This window comes from Anastrepha ludens, chromosome X, assembly GCF_028408465.1.
Source record: "Anastrepha ludens isolate Willacy chromosome X, idAnaLude1.1, whole genome shotgun sequence".
Classification (NCBI taxonomy): Eukaryota; Metazoa; Arthropoda; class Insecta; order Diptera; family Tephritidae; genus Anastrepha; species Anastrepha ludens.
In genome coordinates this window covers 83,259,120-83,282,200 of record NC_071503.1, presented here as the reverse complement: position 1 = coordinate 83,282,200, position 23,081 = coordinate 83,259,120, and the positions used below count along the sequence as shown (strand labels likewise).

The 23,081-nt window shown below is 39.6% G+C and overlaps 1 protein-coding gene and 1 long non-coding RNA gene across 2 annotated transcripts; both read left to right on the top strand.

Moving 5' to 3' along the window:
* Positions 1–1,063: 1,063 nt before the first annotated feature.
* LOC128869141 (uncharacterized) lies at positions 1,064–22,208 on the top strand. The gene is made up of 4 exons (XR_008455204.1): positions 1,064–1,588; positions 7,605–7,953; positions 8,018–8,229; positions 17,325–22,208. It is a non-coding gene; the product is annotated as an uncharacterized LOC128869141 (long non-coding RNA).
* LOC128869140 (uncharacterized) lies at positions 13,268–14,644 on the top strand. Its single transcript, XM_054111636.1, has one exon. It carries the CDS (start codon positions 13,893–13,895, stop codon positions 14,451–14,453), a length of 561 nt encoding a protein of 186 aa, XP_053967611.1. The 5' UTR covers positions 13,268–13,892; the 3' UTR covers positions 14,454–14,644.
* Positions 22,209–23,081: the final 873 nt, after the last annotated feature.

Here is a 23,081-nt window from a genome sequence, read left to right as displayed (position 1 = left end):
CACCACTTAATAATTAAATTAGATGCAAACCCAACAAAACACGCTTTGAAAAGTGGGTTTAGGTATGGAGTTGTGTTTTAATTTTGTATGGGATTTGACAGGTGTTTTGTTTGGTGTTTGCGCTAAGAACACGATAGCGGCAGAGAACCCAAACTCCGGCTGCGGTGGAAACGTAATATAAGAATAAGATGCAAGCGAAAATTAATATCCAAAAATACATATACCGTAATTTTAAAAGAAACAATGTTAGGTGGCTCACTTTGAGTGTGACGTTAGTTTGTGCGTTTGTTTTTGTTCTTCATTATTACTCTTACTTCGGCAGCAAACAAACAGAAAAAATACAGTTAGATTACACAACCATGCTCACTTGATAAAGTTGACAAAAAATAAAGGGTGTTTGAAAGTATTTACAAAAGTTGTTTAAACAAATATCTTCAAGGAATTGGTGGCTCACTTTGACTGTGACTCACTGTATATTACGTTTGATACATATATACATATGTTTTATTTAAAGCTATAGCGCGGCAGGCGAAAATTTGGAATAAAACGCGCGACGTTTTTCCAACTTTTTACTATATTATTAATATCTTAATATTAAAAATAAAAAATTGTTTTTAAGTAAAACTCCTTTGCACGCTTCAGAAAAATAACCTACATTTGTCCAACACCTACGCCAACATTTTTCTAATAGCGGTCGCCCCTCGGCAGGCAATGGCAAACCCCCGAGTGTATTTCTGCCATGAAAAAGCTCCTCATAAAAATATCTGCCGTTCGGAGTCGGCTTAAAACTGTAGGTCGCTCCATTTGTGGAACAACATCAAGACGCACACCACAAATAGGAGGAGAAGCTCGGCCAAACACCCAAAACGGGTGTGCGCGCCAATTATATATATATATATATTGTCCAACACCGGCTCCGCTTCAGGCAATATTTTTACGGGAAGTTGATGTTTTGCTTTTTCTCAAAAATGATATTCATATTGTATTTACATGTATGTATATAAAGTCAACATATATTTTTACAGGTTGTAAATCCCTATCTATTCATTCTAACAGAAAATATAATATGGAAACTTTGTTCCCACGTGTCATTTATGCTCATGTTGCTTTATTATTATTTGCATTGAATTTTTTTCTTTGGGTCTGGCAGCACATACATATATGAGGCATACTTTTTAGTTATTGTTAATTCGGCTGGCACTTCAGTAGTTTTGCAATTTATAAATGTAATTTAAATTGTTAATTGATAGTATATATAAATAGAAAGTATTTGAAACGTGTGTGTATGGTACACAGTTGTAATAATGATTAAAATAAACGTGATAAGTGCACTTATATCAAAATTTGGTGAAGATAAAATACAAATTTTACAAACAAATAGCTTAAAAACTTGTATTAATTAAATAGTATTGGTGCCAGTTTTAGCAAAATAGACAGTAAACCAAGATTTCCTGTGAGTTTCATTGGAAAATCCTTAATATTCTTCACGAAAAAAAACAGAACGGGACATCTTATGGAGTCGTAGCCATATACTTGAACTATATTTTCATCAACATAGCGTCCGCCGTAGTCGGACGCGATAGTGCAGGTAATAGCAAACCTCTGAGTGCATTTCTGTCACGAAAATCCTCATGAAAAACCATTTCCCATTCGGAATCGGGTTAAAGCTGTAAGTCCCTCTATTTGTGGCACAACATCAAGACACAGGACACAAATAGGACGAGGAGCTACTCCATACATTTAACAGCATGAACACGCCAATTATTTATTTATTATTATATTTTCAACTCGGTAAATGTTATTGTTAATAAAAATATTTGCGTGACAAAGGAAAAATTAATTGAATGATGCTTAATATTGCCACTCTATTGAAAGTGCATATTTTTATAAAGTGTTAGACGGTCAATTACTTTATATTGCAGGATTTATATATAACACTACAAAATAATATTTTATCAAAGATATGCAGTCAAATCAATTAAAAAAAATATTAGGAAAAATTTAGTATAATGTAACCTGCTTTAAAAAACCGCACCCCCTGGAGGGTTAATAGTCCGTAAGCCAGCGACAGGTTTTCACGACCAAGTTCCTCTCAGTCGATAATTTGTAAAATGCCTCAGATAGTTGCATTATAAAGCGTTGTAAACGTCAGCTGCGGCTTCGAGGGTGGGTTGAACAGTGGTAGCCGCCCACGCACGTAAAAAAAAATTATATTTAGTCCTTTACTCCCGATTAAAAAATTGATCAAATTAAAGTTAGACTAATATTTTAAACAAATTAAATTGTCAGCTAATTATTTATTTATTTATTTATTATTTAAATTAATTACAATTAAAATTATAATTAATTAAGCACTAGCTGCCAGGGCTATCGGCTTAGAATGTATATATATTACAGGAAAGATTAAATTAACTTATGAATATGTATGTTTTTACAAAACTCAAATATTAGTTTAATATTTTTTTCTTCTGGGTATGTTAATAGTTCAAAGGGGTTGAGATTGGAAAAGGAAATAGTTCTGGATTTAGCGAGGAGGGGGCAATCTTTGAGAATATGGGGAATAGTTAAGTAAGCACTGAGGCAAAATTTACATGTTGGCTGAGATTCCTTATTTAACAAATGAGCATGTGTTAGATTAGTGTGACCCAATCTAAGGCGAATAAAACATTTGTTCATGGCTGTGGTTGTAGTGGTTGGGAGTCTGACTGCAGTTCTGTTAGGGTTGTATGACTTGTAAGGGTGAGAATAATTTGCCCATTGTATAGCGCATCGTTGGTATACAAATTTAGAAATTATTTTTGCCACATCTTTCCTCGAAAAAGGCATAAAAGTTACTAATGGGGCTTTTGAAGCTAATTTGGCTGCTTTCTCTGCGTGCTCATTTCCTTTAATGCCAGCGTGTCCAGGAATCCACATCAATTTTACTCTTTTGTCTAGTTGGATGATGAGCTCTTTTATGGTAGAAATTGGTTCAGATGAGTTGCTTGCTGATTTAGTGGCTTCAAACACTGAAAGACTGTCTGTGCATACAATGAATTTATCTTTTGATGATTTAACTAGAAGCAGAGCAGACAAAATGCCTTGCACTTCTGCGTCAAAAGCCGTTGCAACTGTGGGTAAGATGCCTTGCGCTAGTATTTTACCAATCACGTCAACAACCGCGAAAGATGTACCATGAATAGATTTAGATCCATCAGTGAATAATATTTGCCAACCTTGCTGTAAAAATGGATCAGTAATTTGCCAGTATAACTGTCTATAGAGTACTACGTTAGTGCTTTGTTTCGCATGAAGTGTGAGTTCGTTGAGGAAAGATTTGTCTTGCATTAACCACGGAGGTTGCTTCCAGGTAGGAGAAGGTAAAGATGTGATGTTTGATTTAGAAACCACATCAAGTATACAAGTCAGAGCGGATGAGAGTTTCATGCTGCGTTTCCGTCGTCTTAATAAAGTTATCTCTTTGGATAAAATTGAGTTGCTTGTTGAATAGATAACTGGAATTTGACGGCATCTAATGTAATCAATCCGATCTTCAATAGTGAGACAACCACTTTCCGCCAACAAATTTTCGATGGGTATAGTCCTGAACGCTCTGAGACTTGATCTTATAGCTGCTTGATAAGGACCTTTGATGAGTGATAAATGTGATTTTGCGCAGTTGCCATAAATTGCGAGCCCATAGTCAATTTTTGAAATTAAGGTTAGTTGGGCTATATTGAGGAGGGTATTAGTATGTATCTGGCTTTTGTTAGAGGAAAGGTATTTTATGAGGTTAAGTCTGGCAGCTAGACTACTTCTTAAATAACTACAATGTTCCTTAAAATTATGCTTAGAGTCAAAAATTAAACCTAGTATTTTAAGTTGATTAATATTTTCTATAGAAAAGTTGTTGATGTTTATTGAGATGGGGTCACAAAAACGTTTCCGACACACGTGTAGATGCCTGCACTTTTCAAGTGAGAGTTTCGCTCCAGAGTTATCCGACCAGTTGATTATCGATGATAAAGCTTCTGTAAAATGCGTAAGTGTATCTTTCGAGTCCCTGCTGTTGCATGTGAGGTATAAATCGTCTGCATAGAAGCAATGGTTGATATCCTTTTGGGCGCGAAGTATTTTGCTGAGGGCGTCGAAAGCAATCAAGAATAATGTAGTTGAAAGGGGGGAGCCCTGCGGTATACCATTAGAAAGTGGATGAATAGAAGACTGTATATTGTTAACTCGGCTACATATGGACCGTGCCGTTAGAAAAGATTTAATGTAATTGTACATTTTAGGGCCTATTTTGAGTTCAAGTAGCTTATTAAGCACAATGTGTATTCCCACTCTATCGAACGCTTTCTCAAAATCAATTGACAGTATAGAGAGATGATTTTTAGATGAAAAGTTTTTTGAAATTAAATGATCAATGTAATATAGTGGTCCCATTGTACTTGACCCTGAACGGAAACCGAATTGATTAGGAGAAAGTGACTTTGTAGAAGTTAAAAACCAAATTAGCCTTTTGGAAACCATTTTTTCTTGAAGTTTACTGATGCAGGGGAGCAGGGATATAGGACGATAGGAATCTAGCTGATTAAGATCTTTATTTGGTTTTTTTACCGGGACGACAGTCGCCATTTTAAAGGAGTGGGGAATAACACCCGTGTCAAAAATGTTGTTGAAAAGATTAAGAAGACGTTTTTTAAAGACAGTTGGTAAATTAACTAACATTGGGTAGGAAATTTTATCATGGCCTGGGGTAGTTCCGGTAAATGACTTTAGGCAGCTTTCTAGTTCCGTAAGTAGGAAAGGAGAGTCGATCATATTGGATTTGCGATTAGAAGTAAAATTTGGAGATTGACTAAGAATTGTGTTTTTAGCTGCACGGAAAGCTGAAGAGAAATTTAAATCGTTAGAAGTAGAGGACCAGTGCTTAGTAAAAGTTTCTGCGATGTCTTTTGGGTCAGTGACTATAGTAGAAGATGATTCCACTAGATGAATAATAGAAGGTCTGTACGTACCAACTAATTTACGAACGCTTTGCCAAATCAGTGATATGGAAGTATTAGGGTTGATTTTTTTGGTGAAATCTGCAAAACTCTGCAGTTTAGCAGTTTTTTTGGCTTTAGTAAATAAAGAATTAGCTTTTTTATATGATATTAGGTCAATATAAGAGGAGGTTTTCCTGTAGGCTCGCCAAGCACTCTGTTTAGCGTTTCTTAAAGATTTTAACTCGGGTGACCACCATGGAACAGTCCTGATAAATTTTTTGCGAGTGGTACAGGGAATCGATTCGTTAGCTGCTGTGCGTATTATCTTTTTAATGAGAGCAGCTTCGCAGTTAATATTAACATTAGGGGGGTATAAAATAGATAAGTCTAGAATTTTATTCTGAAATAGTGGCCAATTAGACCGTTTTGTGAAGAACAGTGGAATAGTACGATGAGAAGTATAAAGATCTACTGTGACAGAAGTTATGGTAGGGAAATGGTCACTGTTATGTAAGTCGTTAATGGTGTACCAATTGCACATAGGAACAATTCGAGAGGAACATAGAGATACATCAATGTGCGTTAGAGAGTTGTGGGTACTGTGGTGAGTGGGCGATCCATCATTAAGAACAGAGAGATTAGATGATAAGATAAAGTCTTCAATGACTATGCCTTTTGTGTTATGATTTGGTGAGCCCCAAAGAGGGCTCCAAGCATTCAGATCACTAACTATTATCACTGGGCCATTAACTACATTTAGTATGTTTCGAGGATCAGACGCTAAGATATTTTGTTGTGGAGCAATATAAATAGAAATAATGGTGAATTTGAGTTTTAATTTAATTTCGGCGGCGACAATAGATAAGTTTGAATTGAAGTTTATAAGATTATATGGAATGCTTTTGTGTATCAACAAAGCTGTACCCTGCTTAGCAGTAGTATTATTACTAAAGTTGTGAAAATGTCCATTATATTGCTTAGGTAATATTGGAGTTGAGCCGTATTTGCAGTGAGTCTCTTGGAGACAAATTATCTTAGGGGATTGCTCTTTAATTAATATTTCTAAATTTGAGTAGTTATTATAATAGCCATGAATATTCCATTGAAGAATGTTCAGCATCAATTATTGGAAGAGAAATTAGCTAAGACACTAATTCAAAAAGTACACTTAATGTACTCTGAATAGTGAGTTAAGAGTTCATTGAAGTTGAATTTTGAGTGAGATTTGTAGAATGTGTATTCGGTGTTGTTGGTTGATCTTCGGTAAGTTGAGAGAAAATATGAGAAAGTGGATTAGATGAGAAATGTGGTGGAGATGTGCTTGACAGTACAGTATTGTTGTTGTTTTTATTAAGAGAAAACGAATTATGTATAACAGTAGCAGTATTTATTTGTTGGTTATTGTTGGTTTGAGGGTTGATAGTTGAAACTGGGGAGGAGGGATTAGAGGAGGTTTCTGAGATGTGTTGATGAATAGAATTAACAGTGGTATCAGTAGCTTTAGTATCAGTGTTGTTGTCTTCTAGTGAAGCGTGTAAGTCAGGCGTACGTTTAAGGTCAGTAGTTGGAGTGTGATTAGCATAGGGTAGGGATAGATTAGAGAGAAGTGAAAGGGTGGGCACAGAACTGGTTCTGTAGTTTAAATTGTTAGTTTCTTTGTTGTTTAAATTAGAGTTTAGAGCAGTAACAGTGGCGTAAGAAATCTCACAATTGAGAGGGTTATTTTGCTTAAAAGTGCGTCGTGCTTCAAGCATACTGCACTTATTCTGTGTTTTAATTCTCAAAATCTCTTTTTGTTGTTGGAATATTGGACATGAGTTGGCGGATGAAGGGTGCGGCCCCAGACAGTTTGCACACATAGTGCGAGTGCAGCTGGAAGGAGTGTGTGGGGGAAGATTACAAACCGAACAAATAGGGTTGTTGTTGCAATGCTTGAGTGTATGGCCTAGCTTTTGGCAACTTTTGCATCGCATGCGATTAGGAAAATATTCCCTCACTCCGAGTTTGTACCATGCTATATCAATGACCTTGGGAACCGTATAAAGGTTAAAAGTAAGCAAAATAGACCCCGTGTATACTAATTTGTTATTAGTTTTCTTTGCGAATTTATATACGCTAACTACACCCTGACTTTTCAAATCCTCTAGTATTTCTGATTCTGGAGTAGGAATTAGATTTTTATCAAATATAGTGCCTTTAGTGCAGTTAAGGTTTTGATGATACGAGATTGAAACTTTGCACAAGCCACCAAAAACCGTCGTATGAATAAATTTCTCAGCCACTTTTTGATTTTTAGTTAAAACAAGGAGATTGCCATCACGGAGAATATTTACCGATTGGACCTCAGTACTGATCGAGTCCAATGCCTTTTTTTTAGCAAATACACTGAAGTTAGCTAATGGCTTGTCATTTTCCGTGGATTTTATGACAATAAATTTGGGCTGTAGGTGGTTTACATTTATGGTTGGCAATTCAGGGAAATCCAAATAAGTAGAATTCTTTTCTTTTGTTTGATTTTTTTTACGTTTAGTTTTGGGGCTGGTCAGCGTATCGCAGTCTTGCAATACACTAAACCTGTTCCCCACAAGGGGGGGTGGAAAGTTCATTGATAAATACTACACTAATTACTTGTAGGTTATTGAACGATCAAGTGAAAAAAAAAGGTATTTGATATTTGATTTTATGAATAAGTGTAATAATGCGTATAGCACTTAACACACGAGAAAATTATCAACCGCACGAGCACTTTGGGAACGAGTCCGAACGAAGCGAGTGTTAGTCGATGACTGTCAGCTAATTATAAAGTGGTGTATTATACGTCAGATTAACCTTCACCACTCAAAGGTTGCGTCCGCCAACCTCATAATCCACCTGGCCAAAGGTGGACATCATATTGTCCTGATTCAAGAACCATGGGTATCACATGGACTTGTGTGCGGACTAAGGACTAAAAAATATAAACTGATGTATGCTCGCAAGAAAGGTAACCCTAGAGCGTGCGTACTAATAAGAAAAGGGATAAATGCTTTCATGCTCTCTAATTACAGCGACACCGATCAATTGACCATTAGCCTGGAGTCGGGAAATGAACGGATGTGGCTATCTTCCTGTTACCTCGCACATGACCACGAGGAGCTACCGAGATCAATATTCAAAGATCTGGTAGCGCAGGCGCAGAAGCTTGGCGCAAAGCTAATCATTGGTGCGGATGTAAATGCGCATCACGAGATATGGGGCAGCACTGATACTAACGCTAGAGGTGAGTGTCTCTTTGACTATCTGATAGTACCTAACTACAGATTTGCAATAAAGGTAATAAACCTACTTTTGTCATTCGTAATAGACAGGAAGTGTTAAACGCTACTTTTGCTTTTGACTCCGTTATTAACAGAATTAGGAACTGGAAAGTTTTGGAAGAACATTCCTTTTCTGATCATAGATATATCTCGTTTGAGGTTAGCAAAAATCTACCGAAACCTAAGCCTGGTAGAAATATCAGGAAAACAGACTGGGAAAGGTATATAGATTGTATCGGGGCTACCCTAGGAACATGTCCATCAGCGGTGCCACAAAGCATAGAAGGACTAGAAAATTTGGTTGACAAGATTACCTACAACATGAATGCTGCCTTGGCGGTAGCCTGTCCCATAAGAAGACTGAGGGGTAAACCCAAGCCTAAGTTGTGGACGGTTGAGCTAAGCGAGCTTCAAAAAACAAGCAGAAGCGCTTTTAATGAGGCAAAGAAAACACGTCTCGATGAAGATTGGAAAGGCTATAAAGATGCTCTGAGAATCTACAAGAAGGAAATCAGAATTGCCCAAAGGCAATCTTGGAAATCCTTTTGTGAAGAGGTTGAGGGGGCAACTGAGGCCTCCAGACTTCGTAAGATTTTAGCAGGAAGCCCTCAAAATTGGGAACTGCTACAGAAAAGTGATGGTACTTTCACTACAACCAGTAAAGAGTCTCTAGAACTTTTACTCGACACTCATTTTCCAGGCTGCTCAGACATTACTGGGCATGGACATGGAAGATACAGCACAATGTCGTGAAGTCAGAATAGATGCTTTATCTGAGGATCGGCTCTTATGGGCGATTGAAAGTTTCAAACCTTTTACATCACCGGGCCCAGATGGCATTTACCCGGTGGAACTGCAAAAGGCCGCCGGATATCTAGCACACGGACTACTAGCAATCTTCAAAGGTTGCTTTCTCTACGGTCATATACCTCTGAAGTGGAGACAAGTCAAAATTGTTTTCATTCCAAAAGCTGGTAGAAACTCACATACCCATCCAAAAGACTTAAGACCGATATCTCTCTCCTCCTTCCTATTGAAAACTTTGGAGAGGTTGATAGAATTTCACTTAAGCCTAACTATAGATAGAAATCTTATCTTTACGTCACAACATGCCGACACGAAAGGGAAATCGGTAGAGACAGCTCTACATAACCTTATTTACACGGCAGAGAGTTCACTGCACAAACAGGAATTTACTTTAGCCGCTTTCCTTGATATTGAAGGGGCCTTTAACAATGTTGAAGGGGGGGGCAATTACTGCAGCACTCACTGATCTTGGGGTAGAACCGGGCTTGGTAGGCTTCATTGGCAAAATGCTAAATAGCAGAATCATTGAAGCGGGACTAGGAGAATCGGTGCTCAGGAGATTGGTAAGTAGAGGTACACCGCAAGGCGGAGTCCTCTCACCGTTTCTATGGAACGCAGTTGTAAATAAACTTCTGTTAATACTGGAATCGGTGGGCTGTAAGGTGATAGCTTACGCCGACGATGTTGTTATTGCTGTCTCTGGTAAATTTGTATCTACATTAAGAGACCTAATACAAAATGCTCTAGATATACTTTCTAGGTGGGCAGGAAAGTGTGGTCTAGGAGTTAACCCAGACAAAACACAACTTATATTGTTCACTAGGAAACACAAAATCCCTCAACTAAGTCCAATTATACTCAAGGGGGAAGCTCTTGTGATTTCGAAAGAAACCAAGTACTTGGGACTAATCATAGATAGGAAACTGACTTGGAAGTCAAACATCTTAGAAAGAGTCAGGAAAGCGAACCTAGCTTTTTATGCCTGTAAGAGAGCTTTAGGTAAGACCTGGGGAATTAAACCTAAGGTTGCTCATTGGCTTTACACTGCTGTCGTCAGACCCATTCTTCTATATGGAAATGTTGTCTGGTGGTGTGCTATGCAGAAAAAAACCTATTCTAATTTATTGAATAAGGTGCAGAGATCAGCGGAATTAGCAATATGTGGCGTCATGAAAACCTCGCCATCCATGGCTTTGGATATCATACTACATCTGCCACCCCTAGATCTCTTCTGCAAATACTTAGCGGCCTGCTCCGCTGTAAGGCTCAAAGCGAGCTCACAATGGAAGACTGTCACACAGGGACATTCGACCATCTTAGACTCCTACACGGATATACCCAGTGTCTGCGATTATCATCCTCCCATTCTCTGCTTCGAAAGGAATTTCCTAGTGAAAATCCCTTCTAGACTGGAATGGTTTGAAGAAGATCCAACACCCAACACACCCGTTAAGATCTACACGGACGGGTCTAAAATGGATACCGGTGTAGGATCAGGGTTATTTTGCGAAGAGCTTTCTATTAGTGAATCCTTTAAATTACCGGATCACTGTAGTGTTTTTCAAGCGGAAATAAACGCTATTCATGAAGCCTTAAAATGGCTAAAGATAAACAGAATATCATCAACGGATATCTGCATTCTATCAGACAGCCAAGCTGCCCTACGAGCCCTGGATGCATTCCAAACAACATCAAGGAGTGTCTTACGTTGTCGCCAATCTCTAAATGATATGGCCAAACAATATCGTATAATCTTGTGCTGGGTTCCAGGCCACAGAGATATACCAGGGAACTGTAGGGCCGACCAACTTGCAAGAGAAGGTACCTGTTTGCCAGACATAAGTAATTTTATGGAGATACCTCTCGCAACTTGTAAGCTTCTCATTAAGGACGCACTAATCAACTCTGCAAATCAGAGATGGATTAGCGCTAACACCTGTGAAATTGCTAGGCAAACATGGCCAAGGCTTAATCTACGTCTGTCCAAGAGTATTATAAGACTGAGTAGACTTCAAATCAGGACCTTAGTAGGGGCCCTCACAGGACATTGTCTCATAGGAAATCATGCAAAGAGATTAGGCGTATACACGCATGATTTCTGTCGTAGCTGCAGAAATGAGGAGGAATTGGAAACAAATCAACACCTTTTTTGCACATGCCCGGTTCTATCCAGAAGCAGAAACCGATTTTTAAAATCCTACTTCTTAACGAACATAGATAATCTATACACTTTAGGTATCAACAACCTTTTACGCTTTGTCAAAAGCTCAGGATGGTTCAATATGGAAGGGGAAATGTAGCCCAGCCCCCGCGGCTCACAACGGACCCATTCCGTGGTCTAAGTGGCATCGTTGTCTCTATGTGCGATACGGCTGCCAAACCTACCTACCTACGTTAGCTGGTCACACAAATATGAAAAAAATATATATATTTTCAGTGATTTTCTCCCAAAGGAGAGTTCATCAGATGATAGTTTATGTATTGTTTTTAATAAATAAATAAGTCAGTTGGCTATATGTAGGTGGAATATGTGTCAGCTGATGCCCTGAATGTGTAACGTAGGAGCTAGTCGGAAACATTTTTAGCCTAAGTAAATGTATCAGCTGACGAGTTTTCCCCCAACATACTACGAGCTGATTTGCTTTATTACTTACAGGATCATTTCAACAATCCGCACAAATTTTTTTTTCGGGAGGAATGACGTTCTTAAAGTTATTCATCATTACATTTAATGCGCAAACTGAAATGTATAATTTTATGGGAATGTTTCGATTAAATCAAATTTTTACCGATTCTTATGAATCTGTACAAGTGTTTCTTTAAAGTTGGTATTTTTTAAACAGATGGCGATAATGAAGACATGGTGGAAAACAGCTCTGACAGTGAGTCAGAAAGAGAAGAAACTGAGATGAGCAGAAGCGAAAATGACTAAATTACCAAACATAATTAAATAACTTTTTGTATTAAATCTTAAACATTAATAATTTTAATAGTGAAAAATTATAAATTAATTGACTTGCTTAGCCAACTATTTATTTATTTCTATTCTTAAGATTCGGAAAGTTCCCAGAAAAAATTTGATTTAATCGTAACATTCCCATAAAATTATACATTTCAGTTTGCGCATTAAAAAAAAAAAATTTTGTGCGGATTGTTGAAATGATCCTGTAAGTAATAAAGCAAATCAGCTCGTAGTATGTTGGGGGAAAACTCGTCAGCTGATACATTTACTTAGGCTAAAAATGTTTCCGACTAGCTCCTACGTTACACATTCAGGGCATCAGCTGACACACATTCCACCTACATATAACCAACTGACTTATTTATTTATTAAAAACAATATATAAACAATCATCTGATAAATTTTCCTTTGGAAGGAAGTCACTGAAAACATATATATTTTTTTCATATTTGTGTGACCAGCTGACGTATAATCCACCACTTTATAATTAGCTGACAATTTAATTTCTTTAAAATATTAGTCTAACTTTAATTTGATCAATTTTTTAATCGGGAGTAAATGACTAAAAATATTTTTATTGACTGACATTCCCATGGCAGCCATTCCCATGGCAGCCGGTTCTATATTACATTACCGGAATGACTCGGGTTTTTCCCGACCAAGGGCTGCCGCCCCAGTATACTAGCCCTGTCTAGTGAACCGTATATCACCCCACCCCTTACGTCACAGGAGCAAATCCTCGCAGCAATCCAGCTCCAAATGCTTCTCCTCAGGGCTGGAATCGAATCCAACCCTAGGCCAGAAGTATTCTATTACTGCGTCTGCCACAAACGGCTTTACCCGAACTCCACCTCGGTTAGGTGTAACAAGTGCAACGGGTGGAGCCACCTCAAGACCTGTTCAGGCCTTAAGACACACAGGGAGTGGTCCACACGGTATGTGGCCACGTGTTGCTCCCGCCAGCAGGCGTCTGATGCCTCCACGGCTATTACTCCCCCTGATAGGTCGGCACTACCAACCGCCACCACAGCCCACACCTCCACGGTGGCGAGCCTATCGGAGCAACACAACTCCCCCGACTCAACCCCTCCCCTTCCTTCCTGCTTTAACCCCAGCGCGGGGACAAACCAGCAGCTCCTGGTCCCCCGCACAGTCTGTTCCGTGTGTCAGACCGTAATACCTCGGAATCTGGCATCAGTCCAATGTAATTCTGGCAATGGCTGATGCCACTTTCGGAGATGTTCCGGCCTGCACACCACCCGTGAGTGGACAACTGCCTACGTTGCCCCTTACTGCAGAGCTCTGCACCCGCTACCGCCGCCGGAGGCGCGGCCGCCCACCACCATCAGGCGGCAACAACCACAGCAGATTGCGCAGCAGGTCCAACGTAGACAACCCCACGCGTCCCTCACCCGCCGAGTTATACAGACTTTACCGAGAAGCTTCAAGCTTCTACAATTTAACTGCAACGGACTCACGAGTAAGGTCGACGAGATAGTTGACTTTATGAGCCGGTACAGTATTAAAATAGCTGCGGTCCAAGAAACCAAACTACACGCTAGGTCATCTCTGATCACCAGGGATGGCTATAACGTGCACCGACTCGATCGCGAGCGAGACAATGGTGGTGGCCTAGCGTTTATAGTTCACCACACAGCGCCGTGTCGTCTCATCGATGAAGGCATCGACCGCAGTCTCAGCATCTTAGAATGTCAAGGCATAGCTGTCCGGACAGGCGATTCCGAGCTCGAAATTTATAACATTTATATCCCCCTGTCACCTGCTGCCCGGCAGGATATGACCCTGATATAGGTGCGCTCATCAGAGGTGAAAACTGATTGGTGGTAGGTGACTTCAATGCGCATCACGATCTTTGGCATTCAAGCCTGCCAAATGATCGTAGGGGACAGCAACTTCAGCACAGTGAACGACGACGCCCCCACCTGGGTAGTGGGCAATTGCAGCAGCTCGCCTGACCTAACAATAGCTAGCGCGGGTCTGATAAATAGCATAACGTGGCGACCTATGCTATCGCTTGCATCAGACCATTTGCCGATTATCGTCTCGATTGAGAGACCTGCCGACTTTGTTTCCGCGAATCACCGGTCCTACTTTAACTTTAAAAAAGATAATTGGGCCGGCTTCACGGAATTCAGCGAGGACACCTTCGCCGCTCTTCCCATCCCCACTGATGTGCGCGTTGGCGAACGCGCATTCCGCAAGGTGCTCACAGCTGCTGCGGCTCGCTTCATTCCAGCTGGAAGTTTTAAGGACATTCGTCCCCATTTCCCACCCGAAGCAGCCAGCATAGCAAAAGAGCGTGACCACCTACTCCAGGTCGATCCCGGGGATCCCCGCATAAGGGATCTCAATATGGAGATCCGGCAACTGGTAAATCAACACAAGCGGACTAAATAGGTTGAGGACCTGAAGACCTGTAATCTCACCTCAGGGGTGAGTAAGCTCTGGTCCACCGTTAGGTCCTGTCGAGCCCGACGAAGCACAACGACAAGGTGGCTATCACCTTCAACGGTTGCACTTCGTCGGACCGGAAGAGATGTGCGAGCTATTTAAGCCGGATTTTTATACTGCATCCTCCGGGCGACAGAACCAAGCGTCGTGCCTCCAGAAGGCTGCACAAACTGACGAACGACAGTGCGCCACTTACTTTCTCCGGTGATGAGGTTCAGGGGGCCATCAACAAGTCGAAATCATCGAAAGCCATTGGTCCTGACGGTTTAAACGCGTTGATGCTGAAGCATCTGGGACCTCTGGGAGTAGGATTTCTTACAAGGGTCTTCAATCTGTCCCTGGCCACTCTCATCATCCCTGACAAGTGGAAAGCAGGGAGAGTGGCCCCACTACTGAAACCTGGGAAGCCCGCCAACCAAGGGGAATTTTATCGGCCGATAACTCTCCTTTCCCCAGTAGTGAAGACACTTAAAGCCCTCCTACTCCCGCTCTTCACGACACACCTGGTCCCAACCCCACATCAGCACGACTTCTGACGAGTGCATAGCACCACCACTGCACTTACCGCCATAAACGCCCAGATAAATCGCGGTCTTAACCAAAACCGCCCCTATGAGAGGACTGTCCTAGTAGCGTTGGACCTGAAAAGGGCTTTCGACACAATCAGCCATTCCACGCTACTAGATGATATTTATCATTCGGGAGTGTCGGTGTCAGTGAAGAGGTGGTCCGCAAACTACCTGAGCGGTCGTCACACGTCAGTGATTTTTGGAAATCAAACATCAAAGCAGAGGAAGATGAAGCAGGGTGTACCGCAGGGTGGTGTCCTTTCTCCCTTGCTCTTCAACTTCTACATCTTGAAGCTCCCCCAACGACCAGAGTGAGTCTCATACGCTGACGACTGTACGATAATGGCGTTGGGCAAAGACATCGATGGCCTGTGTTCCAAAGTGAACAACTATCTCACCGACCTTTCTCGCTTTTTCACTGCGAGAAATCCCCATCTTTCCCTAAGTCCATGGCGACCCTCTTTACCACCTGGACAAAGGAGGTCAAGCTGTCCCTTAAGGTAAAAGTCGACGACACACCAATTCCGACGGTAAACAACCCAAAAATTTTGGGTGTAACCTCTGACAGCTTGCTCTCTTTCTCTGCGCACACAACCGCAATTGCCGCTAAAGTCCAAAATCGCAACAAGGGCCTCAAATCGCTTGCCGGCAGCACTTGGGGCAAAGACAAAGAACTGTTGCTGCGCCTGTCTGGTCGCCTGGAATTAGTGACACGCAGTGGATAAAGCTACAGACATGTCAAAATACCGCCATTCGGACAGCGACCGGTTGCCTCCTGATGTCCCGCATTCAACACCTGCATAACGAGGCACAAATGCTCCCAGTAGTGGAGCATAAAAAACTGCTCAGTAAGCAGTTCCTGCTTGGATGTTACCGTAGGTTTCACCCTTGCAGACACCTGCTCGAGCCTGAACCGCCTCCCAGGCACGTCAGGATACACCTTTTAGACTACGCTGACGAAATCCAGGACAAAACTGACCGCAACCTACTGGACCGGACAGTATTTAGACAGTCAATAAACGACATCCACCGGGAGACCGTCACCACCGTCACCACCGTCACCACCCTCATGAACTCACGTCCTGTGAATGCCGTAATCGGAGTCCAACCACCGCCTATTGCAGACGAAGAGCTCCAGCTTCCCCGTGAGACTCGTGTAACACTGGCACAACTACGTTCTGGATACTGTAGCAGGTTAAACTCCTACATATCCAGAATTGACCCCGACATTCCAAACACATGTCCGGCATGTGAAGGTACCCCGCACGACACTAACCACCTCTTCACATGCCCCTTAAACCGACTCATCTAACACCCCTCTCCCTCTGGACCCATTCTGTCGAAACAGCATGTTTCCTGGGCCTACCCCTAGATGAGCTAGACGAAGGCGACCGGTGATATGCCCTACACTGACAGGGCTACCATTACTGTTAAAAACACAACAACAACTAAAAATGTGTTTTTTTTACGTGCGTGGGCGGCTACCACTGCTAAACCCACCCTCGGAGCCGCAGCTTACGTTTACAACGCTTGCAATGCAACTATCTGAGGCATTTTACGAATTATCGACTCAGAGGAATTAACTGACAAAAATTAGCCCCTGGCTCACGGACTGTAAAGTTTTTAAGTAATTTAATGTTAAAGTTGTGTAATTTAGCGAAAAGTTGGTGTTGCCATACACTTGAAATATGTATTCGTATGCAGAGATGTTCAATAGAGGGTTGATTGTACTATAAATCTGCAGTATATTTTGATGTAATTTAAAATTGAGAAACATGTTTGAAAATATAAACATAAAAAAAAGCGTTACAGCAGGTAATTTAAAATAAAAACAGTTCGATTGACTGTATAATGTTATGCAATTATTGAACTCATCGAAACTTAAAGCAATCATATTAAAGGTATCACAAAAAATAATAAAGTAATTAAAAACCAAAAATTACGGTTTATAGGATTTTCTCCCCAAAAATTCGGTTATCATGTTTGCAAAATAAATAGGTGGTTTTAGTTGTCTTTATAAAAAAACTCGTTTTCTTTCAGAAAAATAACCCTCATTAGTCCAACTCCGGCTACGCAATCCATAGTATTTTTGCGTAGAACTCCTTTCCGTGTTAAGACCATTGGACCCAAAATTAAAACGTCTTATGCGTGTGTGTAGAAAGGAGGCACAATAACCCCCATCCCCATCATTAACACTAAACTCAAATACTTCATTGTTGTTCATATTTTTGTTTGTTTTTATTTGCAGGCATCCGCCAACACCATACTGTTGTCAGTCCAATTTTCTTATTCGCCTTTAAAATTGGAAAGTGATTATATGGATAAATGCATTTGCATTTAATTTTAATGAAAATAATTCGAATATAAGGATATAAATAAGTCAAAACACGCGTGGGAGTGTATATTTAGTGATGTGTAAAAAAATATATATTGTAATCTGCCAATCTATAGTGAAGTTCCCGAGGACACTTTGAAGGCAAATAATTACGAAAATATTGACCCTTATTATGAGCAACATTCGATCTTCGACTGTAGTCGAAAGTGCTGATCGAACGGATTTTCATTTGGTATTATGGTGCTCATTCGCTAATGAATAGGACTATTGTGAATTTCGATCGCTCGACGCATTTACAATAGATAATTTTTTCTCAGCTGATACAGCAAATCAAAATAAAAGAAAAGGCGGTTGTATTGAAAATCTTTAACAACATTTTTAAAAGTCAAAAAAATTATTTTTCGTGAAAGGGCATACAATAAACAACATGCTAAAGCGAGAAGTACCATTGAGAGAACAATTGCAGTCTTGAAAACCCGATTTAGATGTTTGTTGCAGGCAAGAGCTCTCCACTATTCTCCAAACAAAGCAACACAAATTATTAATGTGTGCGCAGCTTTGCACAACAGTTGTCTGCTTTACAAAGTTCAATTTCCGGATGAAGAGTTATCCGATGAGACCCTCAACGATGATGCTGGAGATATTGAAGTGGAGTCAAATAATGGAGAAGCAGAAAACATAAGAAATGAAATTCTTAGAATATTATGGAAAAAACTAAAAAGTATTACATAAAAACCTTTACGCCCTAGTTTCTTTTTTATTTTTGTTATAAATTTTCTTTATTCAAATTTCGTCATTCGTCAGCCCATACCTGCCAAGGGAAAATAAACATGTATTTCTACAAACATCACAAAAAAAAAACCATTAATAACCTTAATCCATTTTGCTGCCGTTCTAACAGGTGGTTCCAATCAATTCAGCTCCGTTGTAAGCTCCTCCCATTTTTTTCTGCGTGAACTTTTGTGCAAATTCCTTTTGCGAATTGTGGATTATCTTCCATTAATGCAACCAGCCTTTCTAATTGGTATTTGGTACTCATGACTTTCGACCTGCATAAAATTAACAAAATTAGTATATGCTTATTATTTGGTTATTATAAAACAATAAATAATCGCAAACAATTTTACTTACATTTTAACAAATTTTCCCACAATTCACTACACAATCGAAAGCAAAATTGCATTCGACTCTAAATTCGGTATACAACGAAAATTTCGACAGAGTTGCACCGCTCATAATACCAAATTGACATTCGATTTTCGATCTTCGACAACCATCGAATATCGAAGATCGAATCCAACTCATAATAGGGGCCATTATTTCCCGAATAATTTGGAGTTATAAAGAGTGTTCCTTAACACCTCAGTAACCGAAGGCCGCCCACGCGGAAAGGAGTTCTACGCAAAAATACCGTGGATTGCGTAGCCGGAGTTGGACTGATGAGGGTTATTTTTTTGAAGCGCGGCCCATGCGAAAAAGATTTATACGCAAAAATACTGTGGATTGCGTAGCCGGAGAGTAAGAGAGAGGGTTATTTTTTTGAAGCGCGACCGAAGGCCGCTTGCGCGAAAAGCAATTCTGCGCAAAAATACCGTGGATTGCGTAACCGGAGTTGAACTGATGAGGGTTATTTTTTTGAAGCGCGGCCGAACGCCGCCCATGCGAAAAAAAGTTCTATGCTTGAGGACCCTTTTGTAAAACTGATCGAAGCAATACAATACACTTATATAATGTAATTTTTGGCTTTCAATTACTTTATTATTTTTTGTGATACGCTTAATATCATTGCTTTTAAGTTTAAATGAGTTGTATGTTTTTATTTTCAAAAAAAATTTCTCAATTTTAAATTACAGCAAAAAACACTGCAGTTTTACAATGAACCTTCCACTGAACATCCCTGCGTACGAACTTCGTTTTTATTTCAGGTGTATGGCAACACCAACTTTTTTAAATTACAGAACTTTAACATTAAATTACTTAAAAACTACAAGCCTCCGGCAGGTGCGGTTTTCAGTTTTGAGATGGGGTAAACCCCTCTATCGCCCCCTTTTAACCTTTTTTTTTCACAGCGACAGACATTATACTAAATATTTCCCGTTATAAAGATTGTTCCTTAAGGGGTTATACGCAGTTATGAAGCAAATAAAAGACGGGTTGTCAAGGATTTATCCTCAAGAAACTTCAGAATATTTTAATTTGAAAATTTTTGGCGGTTATAAAAGCATCCATCAAGAACGTAACAAATTTTTTTATTTATGAAAATGTTGATTATAGAGCGCGCTGCAGGCGATTTCTGGAACCTCCTTAAAAAAAAGACGATTTACGGTGTACATCGTAACTCAGGATTGGATTATCTGAAATTAAAAAAACAAACAAATTTTGTTAATATTTTAGACTAGCATCACCCAGTGGGCTTCGCACCACCATACATAAAATGTTTGTTTTATATCGCAAGAAATTTTTCATATTAAGTTTTCTTTATAGAACTCGTAAAATGTTTAAACAGTTGAATTAGTTGATTTTTTTCATTCAACATACTTTCTAAAGATGTCACAATAGCCTTTTCTGTACTTTTTTAAAATTTGATTGTGGTGGTCACCTATATACAGGTAAGGTACCGGTTCAAACACATCTTAGGGTTATCCAGGTCCACGTTTTGGTCTATATCTCGAGACCCTAGTTACGGAGGGGCATTAAAAATACTCTATACTATAGAATCATCAGCAGCTTCCATTTGCTACCCATATTGTACAAACACATCCTAGGGTTACCCGGGTCCACGTTTTGGATTATATCTCGAGACCCTAGTCACGGAACGGTATGAAAAATACTCTATACTATAGAAATCATCAACAGCTTCCATTTGCTACCCATATTGTACGAACACATCCTTAAGTTATCGGGGTCCACATTTTGGGCGATATCTCGAGACCCTAGCCACGGAGCGGCATCAAAAATACTCTATACTATAGAATCAGGAGCAGCTTCCATTTGCTACCCATATTGTACAAACACATCCTAGGGTTACCCGGGTCCACGTTTTGGATTATATCTCGAGACCCTAGTCACGGAACGGTATAAAAATACTCTATACTATAGAAATCATCCACAGCTCCCATTTGCTACCCATATTGTACGAACGCATCCTTAAGTTATCGGGGTCCACATTTTGGGCGATATCTCGAGACCCTAGCCACGGAGCGGCATCAAAAATACTCTATACTATAGAATCATCAGCAGCTTCCATTTGCTACCCATATTGTACAAACACATCCTAGGGTTACCCGGGTTCACGTTTTGGCCTATTTCTCGAGACCCTGGTATCCGATTCTTAAAATTTTAAAACACAAACCATCTACTGAATAGTCCAAACAAAGCCTAAAAATTTGGTTTGGATAAGTGAGCCCGTTCGCGAGTTTTAAGCGAATATAGGGACAGATTTTCACATTTATATACATACTAGCAAACCCGGCCCGCTTCGCTGGGCACACTAAAATAGAATAGATATGGTTTAGAACAGAAAAGATATGGTTTTCATATTATTTATTTCTTTATTCTCATACTATTTATTTATTTATTCAATACCACGTTTTGGTCTCTATCTCGAGACCCTAGTCACGGAGCGGCATGAAAAATACTCTGAACTAAAGCATTCACCAACAGCTTCAATTTGACATCCATATTGTACAAACACATTCTAGGCTCCATGTTTTGGTCTCTATCTCGAGACCCTAGTCACGGAGCGGCATGGAAAATACTCTGAACTAAAGCATTCACTAACAGCTTCCATTTGATACCCATATTGTACATACACATATGAAGGTTACCCGGGTCCACGTTTTGACCTATATCTCGAGACCCTAGTCACGGAGCGGCATGAAAAATACACTGCACTAAAGCATTCACCAACAGCTTCCAATTGATATCCATATTGTACAAACACATTCTAGGGTCCACGTGTTGGTCTCTATCTCGAAACCCTAGTCACGGAGCGGCATGAAAAATACTCTGAACTAAAGCATTCACCAACAGCTTCCATTTGATACCCATATTGTATATACACATCCGAAGGTTACCCGGGTCCACGTTTTGACCTATATCTCGAGACCCCAGTCACGGAGCGGCATGAGAAATACTCTGTACTAAAGCATTCACCAACAGCTTCCAATTGATATCCATATTGTACAAACACATTCTAGGGTCCACGTGTTGGTCTCTATCTCGGGACCCTAGTCACGGAGCGGCATGAAAAATACTCTGAACTAAAGCATTCACCAACAGCTTCCATTTGATACCCATATTGTATATACACATCCGAAGGTTACCCGGGCCCACGTTTTGACCTATATCTCGAGACCCCAGTCACGGAGCGGCATGAAAAATACTCTGTACTAAAGCATTCACCAACAGCTTCAATTTGATATTCATATTGTACAAACACATTCTAGGGTCCACGTTTTGGTCTCTATCTCGAGACCCTAGTCACGGAGCGGCATGAAAAATACTCTGAACTAAAGCATTCACCAACAGCTTTCATTTGATACCCATGTTGTATATACACATCTGAAGGTTACCCGGGTCCACGTTTTGACCATTTTCCCGGCAATTATTCGAATTTTTCTCACCTTTTAAACCTTCCCTAGACCTCCACGAATAATTCAAGACCAAGATAAGATAAATCCGTTCAGCCATTCTCGAGTTATAAGCGAACATAGGGACAGATTTTCACATTTATATATATAGATATAGATAAAAAAAAAAAAAAAAAAATTTTTCATTCGAATCATTTGAAATTTCTGTATACAATACATTTCTGTATCACAATACAAATACAAAAAATTCAAAAAAAGTTGTACACATAAAATGAATGTCGATTCGAAACTTACTTTAATCTAACAATCGAGCAAGTTTTGTTTTGGACAATATTTTGATTTTTTCTTTTTTTTATATGAAGAAAATATTTAAAAGAAATTTTTTTTTGCTAAAAACCTTCCCCTAGTGGATCCCTATAATATGAAAAAAGAACGAATAAAATTGGCATCGTATCGGCCCAAAAAAATGCGGACAAACGAACATCATTTCATTTTTATATATATAGATTATCTAGTAATTAACCGTTCGGCTAATCAAAATAGGGAATTTTCACAAAATGGCAGCTTTTAAAAGAAATGATTTCGATTTTTACGTTAAAATTTGGCCGTAAATTGATTATAAAATGGAAAATAAGTATCAGATTTACAAAAGGAACGATTAATTACTAGAAAATGTATCTTTAAAGATTGAGTTAAAACGGTTGACCGATCAAACAAGCCGTTTTCGAGATATCGTGTACACCGACTTGAAAAATGCCGTTTTGAAAAAAACACGTTTAAAGTCTGTCAACCTACCTTAAAACGTGCCGAGACATCTCTACATATTTAGGTATAACTCCGAAAGTATTGCTTAGATCTACTTCAAATTTCGTGCGTATACTTTTGAATATATGTACATTACAAAAATGCAATAAAAAAAAATCGATTTTTTTGAAAGTCATAACTGCGTATAACCCCTTAACACCTCCCTAACATCTCCACCCAGTTTCATTAATTAAGACATTATAGTTTGCCAAAAATTGCCAAAGTTACTAACATTATTGCGAATCCCAGTGAAAATATATAAAAAAGCACCGGA

Bases quoted from the DNA above. Each gene is read 5' to 3' on its own strand.
- LOC128869140 (XM_054111636.1), top strand. From the start codon at position 13,893: ATGCGCATCACGATCTTTGGCATTCAAGCCTGCCAAATGATCGTAGGG.